This window comes from Salvia splendens, chromosome 20, assembly GCF_004379255.2.
Source record: "Salvia splendens isolate huo1 chromosome 20, SspV2, whole genome shotgun sequence".
Taxonomy (NCBI): Eukaryota; Viridiplantae; Streptophyta; class Magnoliopsida; order Lamiales; family Lamiaceae; genus Salvia; species Salvia splendens.
This window is the reverse complement of record NC_056051.1, coordinates 5747034-5756100: the sequence shown is the minus strand read 5'-3', so window position 1 is coordinate 5756100 and position 9067 is coordinate 5747034. Positions and strand designations below refer to the sequence as shown.

At 38.8% G+C, this 9067-nt stretch overlaps 2 protein-coding genes across 2 annotated transcripts; one reads left to right on the top strand and one right to left on the bottom strand.

The window, feature by feature from the left end:
* Nucleotides 1-4290: 4290 nt before the first annotated feature.
* On the top strand, nt 4291-6498 carry LOC121781272. The gene has a single exon (XM_042179011.1). It carries the CDS (start codon nt 4683-4685, stop codon nt 6189-6191), a length of 1509 nt encoding a protein of 502 aa, XP_042034945.1. The 5' UTR covers nt 4291-4682; the 3' UTR covers nt 6192-6498.
* A 23-nt stretch (nt 6499-6521) lies between these two features.
* Nucleotides 6522-7307, bottom strand: LOC121781355 (putative F-box protein At1g53370). The gene has a single exon (XM_042179098.1). It carries the CDS (start codon nt 7305-7307, stop codon nt 6522-6524), a length of 786 nt encoding a protein of 261 aa, XP_042035032.1.
* Between the last annotated feature and the right edge of the window lie 1760 nt (nt 7308-9067).

Below are 9067 nucleotides of genomic sequence, written 5' to 3'. Positions count from 1 at the left end.
GAGATGATGTTGGCTGTTATTTGCAATGGTAGATTTGTGAACAAATTAATCTCCATCAGATTTAGACTGAATCACTGCTCAAACACAAAGAAAAAAGAAGTGGAAACGGAAGAGATGTGTATATTTTGTGAATAGGAATTGAGTCTTTCCTACCCCTTTTATAGATTGGATCACATATTCGGATTTAGATAAAAAAAATAAAATTAAATATGACACATTATTACAAATAATTAAGATAGTACTCTCTCTTTTCATCATTTAAAGTCATTTTGAATGGATATGGATTTTAAAAATTATTTGACTTTGGAAAGAAAAATATGAGGTTCACTTAAAAAAATGGAAAAAGGTAAAATTAATCTTTAAATCGTGGACCTCTCAGAATGATAAAATAGGTCGTTAAATCATGAACGAAGAAAGTATGAGATGGATGAAAAGAATTAATAATTTACATTATTTGTGGTACTATTGTGAAAATAGAAAAATACTCTATGGAGTTGGATATTTTCAAAATAGTTGAGCATACCAGCGGTCGTCAAATTAATACTGCATAGCAACCAACTAACCACGCAACAATTATTTCTCAACATTATTATTATTATTATTATTATGTACAAAGGAGTCCATAGGTCAATTACCTCGCCTCCACCGATTTCCGTCCATTCGGCGAAATTCCCGGCTCCCCTCACGTTGTCGCCGACCGATGGAGACTCTTGTCGCACCCCGGTTCCGGTTCCAGTTGTTCCCCATGATTCCCGGCTTCCATTCGCCGAGGAGTTCCTTCTCCGTTCACTCCAATGACGAGTTTTGCCTGGGCTGGGAAACCCTTGGCTTTCTGTCGTTCTTCCCACCACTCCGGATATCCGATCCGTTTGAAGCAGTTTTCCCAAGTGTGCTTCTGTCTTCCGCAATGGGAGCACCAAAGTTTTGATGTGTCGACCCTGTTTCCCGGTCGGCTGGTGGCGGAGGGTCGTGTCGGTGTCGCGTTACTCCGTTGCGACGGTCGTTGGTTCTGTGTGATAAGCCCCTGTCCGATTTCGCCAAATGATGATTCGGTTCCGCCGGTGGGTGAGGACGACGTCGGTGGCATGATTCTCAGTCGAGCCGCCTCCGTCTTCACCCACCCATATGCCGCTTCCACTGATGGCGCAGGATCCTCCTTCAGAATTTCCCGTCGGATCGAATCGTATTCTTGGTTCAATCCGGTCAGGAACTTGATGAGTCTCTTGGAGCTTGAGTAGTTTCTGAATTGCTCAATCCCCTTGTCACAACAGCTTATTGGTTGTTTCTGGCTTCGGTCTATGTTAATCCACAATCCGTGGATCTTCCTGTAGTATGTTTCAAGGTCCATATTACCTTGTTTGATGTTGATTGCCTTTTCCTCCAGGTCATAGATGACATATCGGTCGGCCTTGCTTTCGAACGTCACGGCGAGGTTGTCCCACAATGCTTTCGCCGTTTGGTGGTGTGCAAAGTCTGCAATTATGTCGTTTTCAATGTTATCGACAATCCACGAGAACACCACGAGGTTGTTCTCCTCCCATTCATCATATCCTTTGCTCCCCACTTCTGGGGGATCGTTTTTTATGTACGGGTATGCACCTCTGCCTCCAATCTTTACTTTGATTAGTCGTGCCCATAGCGGGTAGTTCCTGCCGTTCAACTTGAACGGTACTGTGATACTCTTGCTATTCCTGAGGTTCACGGTCTGATATGTGCCTTTTGTATCACCATTCTTGGTATCTTCTGTGTCTGACATATTTGATTTAGGTCGGAATTCTGGCTTGATTCTGGTCGGAAAACAGGTCGGGAAAGGTATTTCGGGTGGCTAACTTCTGGCCAAAAAAGGGTCGGGAAAGGTATTATCGGCTATGATGAGACTTCTCTGAGCCAAGTTCGAAAACTTGCTCTGATGCCATGTTAAAACTCAATGGGATAAAGGTATTCTTGTTGATTGATTATTCACAAAGATGATACACGGTTAAATAGGCTAAGCTATTTACAAATAAGGTAAACCTAAAAATATCATTATTGCTATCTTCTAATTGTAGCCTAATATTCTCCTAAATAATCTCCGTTGATTTGGTGCTGATTCCGTGTGATCTTCTAACAATTTACAATGGTAGATTTGTGAACAAATTAATCTCCATCAGATTTAGACTGAATCACTGCTCAAACACAAAGAAAAAAGAAGTGGAAACGGAAGCGATGTGTCTATTTAGTGAATAGGAATTGAGTCTTTCCTACCCTTTTATAGATTGGATCACATATTGAGATTTAGATAAAAAAAAATTAAATATGACACATGATTACAAATAATTAAGATAGTACTGTCTCCTTTCATCATTTAAAGAGTCATTTTGAATCGATACGGATTTTAAAAATTGTTTAACTGCGGAAAGAAAAGTATGTGGTTCACTTACAAAAAGTGGAAAAAGGTAAAATCAATCTTTAAATCGTGGACCTCTCAAAATGATAAAATAGATCGTTAAGTCGTGAACGAAGAAAGTATGAGATGGATGGAAAGAATTAATAATTTACATTATTTGTCGTACTATTGTGAAAAATAGAAAAATACTCTATGGAGTTAGATATTTTCAAAATAGTTGAGCATACCAGCAATCGTCATATTAATACTGCATAGCAACCAACTAACCACGCAACAATTATTTCTCAACATTATTATTATTATTATTATGTACAAAGGAGTCCATAGGTCCATATTCAATATTCATAGACATAACATTCAATTTGATAGTGGTAGGTAATGATGAAGCACAGATCAACACTAATATATTTGATATTTCTCCTTTATTCAATAGGTGAAGTTTAATAACAATTATTAATCCACTTTTCAAAAAAGAGAAAAAAATTTTGATGGAGGTAGACCAATGCCATGGTTTGCAAACGCACTTTTAAAAATTATTACTTGCAATATTTATTGATTTTAGACATAAATATATTATATTTAAAAATAATAATGATAATAATTACTACTGTTAGTTTCATTATTAGTATACAAAAATTATTTACACAATACTATCATCGAAAGTGGAAGTTGAATAGTTTTGTGTGATAAATCAAAATGACAAAGGAAATTATTGTTTGACAACGGAAATTATTGTTTTGTGTGATAGATCAAAATGACAAAGGAAATTATTGTTTGAGAACGGAAAGAGTAGATATCTGGAGGGATGATCTAGCGTTTGGAATGGAGAGCCATAAAAATAAAATTGAACTTGCGAGTTTTAAATTGTGAAATATTATTGCCATCATTGAAAATAAATTTTCGATTTTTTGACATATACATTTACAAATTTCCATATGTTTAGCTAAGAAGTTTACATTTATAATGTAAATATATAGTGCGTGTTGGGCCGACACAATAAGGCCAAGCCTGGAAACCGCACAATGAAGAATTTGTTTGACACGAACACAACCAAATAATGACAAAACACAAATGTAGACTAACATTACGATTTAGAAAGAGAAAACATTCTCGGATTCGAAACTCTTTAGTGAGAAAAGGCTAGGAGTGAAAATCATGTCACTAAAGAAATACCTTGCATTTGCTTCTTTAAACATACCTACTCGTTGGATAGTTTTTGTCTTGTTGGAGTAGAAGATGAACCGATATCCGTTCAACAACATCAAAATGTCGCCATCTTTGAAAACTTTGATAGGATGAACAAAATTTACAACCCGACCAGAATAAAAATCAAAACCAATAGTACTCAACTTGTACTCTATGGTCCAAGATTCCTCAACTCGATATTCTTTCATCAACCAGATGATGATTTCACAGTCCTTTATGTAACAAATACACAGACTGATACGAGACAATTATTATTATTTATCTTATTTGGTTTAGTATTGATTTAGCATATCTTTCCATATATTTTAGTATCTTTATTTTCTTGTTTATTAAGTTAGGAGTCTTATAAATATGTGTCATTGTATCCTCCCCATTCAATGAAGAAATAACATATTATTTTCCCTCAATTTTATAGTTTACTTTATTTTCCGCAAAACCATAGTTGGAGCTGATCTCGGGGAGAGCCTGGGACGTCCGTTTATCTGTTCTCGATCGCCGATTATCATCGGCAATTCAGCGTTAGGGGAGAAAGTCCTTAACAAGTGGTGCTTTCATTGAGAGTCTCAGATTTTCCATGACGACTTGTGCGGGGAGCCGCACAGAATCGATCGTTGAGACGTGCGCCGGAGTAATCCGCGATCTGGAGCAGTTTCCGCCGGCGAGTGGAGCGCTGGATTCCACGTTGCTGGCGTGTGAGCACTTGTTGGCGTCGTTGGCGCGTTTGGAAGCGCGTTTCGACGCGTTGGAGAGGCGGCAAGTCATCGCTCAGCCGCCGCCTAGGCCCGATCCTGACCCGCCTTATGACGATGGGCTGCGAGGGAGAGGCGACGCATGGAGACACCGTCCGGTGGTGTTGGAAACCACAACAGTGGCGTCGCAGCCACATGTCGGGTTCGCCGCGTCTAGGGTTACACAGCAGCGGGTGAATTCTGATTTGTTAGCGTCCGATCGTTACGGCTCCGGAGGCGAGGGAGTTCGGGGGAGACGCCCAACAGCTTGGGACAACCCGGCGCATAGGCTGGACAAGCCTCAGCCGCCCTACGAGGAGTGGCAGAGGGGGCGAGGCGACACGGCGAGGCATCACCCGATCATGTCTCCAGCGGCGTGCGTCGCTTCACATCAGCAGCTTGGCTTCGTCGACCATTCTGCCAGAAACGCGATTCATGCGCTGAGACCTGAGCGGCAGCCGTGTGATCGTTACGGCGCTGGTGTTGAGGGGTTTCGGGGGCGCCGATTCACGGCCTGGGATAACCCCGCGCATAGGGTCGTCGATCAGCCGGGGCGACTTGCGACGGAGTGGGATAATGCATGGAGCAGACAGGAGGTCAGTCGTATGGCGGATCAACCTCGTTTTGATCATTACCGAGGGAAGAAGATGAAAGCCCCCCGTTTCGATGGATCTGAGGCGGCGAATTTGCCGGCGATTAGGGTTCATGTCGATGAGAATCAGAAGATAGGGGCGGTGGAAATTGAGGAACAGTTTCAGCCGATGACTGTGGGGGTGGTTGCGGCGAATGTCGATTTTGCGGCGATGGAAGAGGAGAGGGCAAGACAAGAAGTGGCTGCAAAGAAGGCGGCAGAAAAAGCTGGAAAGGGGGAAAAAGGAGAGCAATCCACTTCACAGGATGTAACCATGACTGAGAATGTGATCCCTGAAACTTCTGAACCCGAAAAAAAGACCCATGATCTAACGGATGATGAGAATGCATTGTTACAGCAAGCCCTAGCTATGTCCATGGATGATTCTTCTTCCACAGTTGCTGTGAGGGATACTGACATGTCCGATGCATCTGCTGATGACCATGATCTGCAACTTGCTCTTCAATTGTCTGTGCAAGATGGTCAAGGTGATCAATCAAACCCGGATGATGCGAATAAGATATTTGCAAATCAATCCTATATGTCCTCCATGCTGGCTCAACTTCCAGGTGCAGATCCTATCTCCCGAGGGAATTATGAAAAATATTGTCATTCTAATTGTAGACAGGGACTTCAAGTGGAAATTGCTCTTCCCAAGTTTCTTCTCAACATTTTTGATCCAGGAGGAAGTATCTCACGAAACTTTGCTCGGGATTGGAAGAAGATTGAAGCCTATGTTCAGTGGGTACATAAACAAGTGAAAATTATTGGAGTTGAACCTTTTAATGCCAATGTAATGTTGTCAACGTTGCACCTTGACAGAGGAGTAGAGTTGAACCAGGCTGGAGGTTTCGTTGCTAAGGGGGCAGTCATGGAACTTGATGAGGAAATTTTTCATCTTTGCAGCAAGGACTTGACAGAGGGGATGCGTCTTGTTAGCCGTAGTATTATTTGTGCATCAATAAAGAATATATTTAAGGAGATATGGAGTATTCTAATATTGCCCGTAGTTGGAGCTAAGACCTATTGCGTGTACTATGGTCTCATGGGTGCTAATGGAGTGGTTGTAATTAGTGGGGCTGACTTGAATTTTTGTGGATTGAGATTGATGATTGCACCAGCAGATGTCGTGCAATTGTATGGGCAACTTCCAAGCCTAGGGATAGAGCTTCTTGAAGTGTTTCATGGTTGCCAAATTTCGGAGCTGGATCGCCTTCTTGTTTCGTGGTTTCCACCTTGAGGACAAGGTGGATTTCAACCGTGGGGGAGTTGATACGAGACAATTATTATTATTTATCTTATTTGGTTTAGTATTGACTTAGCATATCTTTCCATATATTTTAGTATCTTTATTTTCTTGTTTATTAAGTTAGGAGTCTTATAAATATGTGTCATTGTATCCTCCCCATTCAATGAAGAAATAACATATTATTTTCCCTCAATTTTATAGTTTACTTTATTTTCCGCAAAACCATAGTTGGAGCTGATCTCGGGGAGAGCCCGGGACGTCCGTTTATCTGTTCTCGATCGCCGATTATCATCGGCAATTCAGCGTTAGGGGAGAAAGTCCTTAACACAGACAGTCCCTATAAACAGTCATTTCAAAATAAAACCCCACATCTCCATCTATAGGAAGAGCTATAGCTGGAGGAGGAGAGAAGATGCTAAAACATTCTGTTTCTGCATCGAAACCACACAGCTGAAAGGAGTGTTGAACTAAATCAGTTACAATATAATGGAGGTTTCCATTATATCCTACTTGTCCATAATGATATAATATGAAAGCATAAGCAGCGCTGGTTTCAACGGGCCTCCATATTCCTGTTCCGAGGGTGTATACTAGAAAATAGTCGGATTCATAGAAGGTCCGACAGATACAGACCACCTTATACCGCCCACTTATTTTGCTCACACAAAAAGCAAACATACAATCAAATAAGGTGTTATCCTTAGGCCTGCAGAGCACGATATATTCACGAGTGAGAGGATTGCATACGTTAAGAGTTTCAGGATCATCGATATACGAGTATAGAAGAAGCAAGCCATCAGCAGCGGTAACTCTCATTTTTCTGCTTCTGTGAGGGATATCGAAATCCGTGAGCGGAACGTAGTGAAGATCGTGGCTCTCCAAATCGGCTTCGTCTTTGTCTTCGATTTCGAATATCTTGCAACGAGATAAGTTCATCTTCAAGGTAACTAGGGCGGGCGGGAATTTTATATCAAAATAATCGGAATTGAGCAGATTGAGCCATGATTTGCAAACGCATTTGCTGATTGCAACGCTTCGGAATGGGAGGCGTGAGAGGATGTTGGTGGTGATTTCTGATGGCAAAATTTGGAAGAAATTACGCCCCATTAGTGGAGAATAGAAGCGGCAGAGCAGCGTTTATTTCTGTGAATAAGAATTAGGGCTTTATTAAAGGAGTATACTACTTGCAATACTTATAGATTTTAGGTATAGATATATTATAGTATTTGAAAATAATGATAATAATAATAATTGCTATTATTAGTTTCATTAGTATTATAATATAAAAATCATTTACATGATATTATCTTATTGTAAAGGTTAATTTTGGTCGTACACATATGACCAAAATACGTATTTGGTCCAAAACTTTTACTTTTTGAAAAACAGATCCATAACAAATGAACTACTTGTCGGAGAGGTCTTTTTATTAACGGTTCCGTAAAAAAACTAACGGTTATGCCACTGTGAGGTAAGCATTGACCGTTAGTTTTTTTACGACCAAAGGCCATTTGTGGTCCTAAACATATGACCGTTTTACAATTTTAGTCCAGAACATTACCTTAGAATTATTGCATCCTGAACAAATGAAAACAGTACGAATTTAGTCCATTTTTTATGGAGCCGTCAAATTTTTAACGGTCAACGACCATTAAGTGAATTTTGACTAGATTAACAACTTTTAATTAGAATATGAAGTAGGAGACCCTTCAATTTTCTTTAAATACTAGTACAACCTAAATTTGTTATTGTTTTGTTAAAAACAAGACTAAAGGCCAGTTGTGGTCTTAAATATTTTAATTAAAAGTTGTTAATCCAGTCAAAATTTATTTAATTGTCGTTGACAGTTAAAAAGTTGATGGCTCCATCCAAAATGGACTAAATCCGGTCCGTTTTCATTTGTTCAGATGCAATAATTCAAAAAATAATGTTTTCGACCAAAATTGTAAGATCGTCATATGTTTAGGACCACAAATGACCTTTAGTCTTTTTTCGACAGAACTTTAAAAAAAAGGACTACTTCGTCAACATTTTACATTTTCATTTATTATGGACCTGTTTTTCAAAAAAGTGAATGTTTTGGACAAAATTCATATTTTGATCCTATGTTTTGCACTAAAATTGACCTTTACTCATTATCTAAATATTACTATAAATATGTGTAGTACTTAATGATTTAAAAAACATTCAATAGGTATTTTCACTTATAATCTATTATACTATATGCACACTAAATTTTAGTATAAATTATAAATACAAAATAATACTCCCTCCGTCCATAAAAAATAGGACACATTGTGAATGACATGAGTTTTAATATAGAATTGGTAAAGTAAGAGAGAATGAAAAAAATAAAAGAGAACTAGTGTTAGTGGAATGTGTGGTCTATAGAGAAGGGAAAAAAGTAAGAGAGAAGTTGCTGAATTTTTTTTTAAGTGTACTCTATTTTTCATGGACAACCAAAAATAGCAAATGTGCTATATTTTTCATGAACGGAGAGAGTATATGTAAACCTCAAATTTGAATTAAGTAGCGAGTTTAGACCAATTTAGGACTATGGGGACCTATATATTTTAAAACGAAATTAGTAAAATATGAAATAAAAAAAGATATTCAAATATTATTAATGGAAAATGTGTCCAACCATCCAATGTTTTAAAAACCGGACCGGCAAGCGAACCGGCGGCGTTATTGGTTCACGGTTCGACCGGTCCAACCGGTCGAACTACCGGTCTAACCGTTTTACTGTAGCAAATATATATAAAAATATATTAAATTTAGTAAATGATTTACAATTAATAATATATCACAAAACATTAAACCTTATAGATAATTAGTGATGTATAAATATAAATAATACTAATATT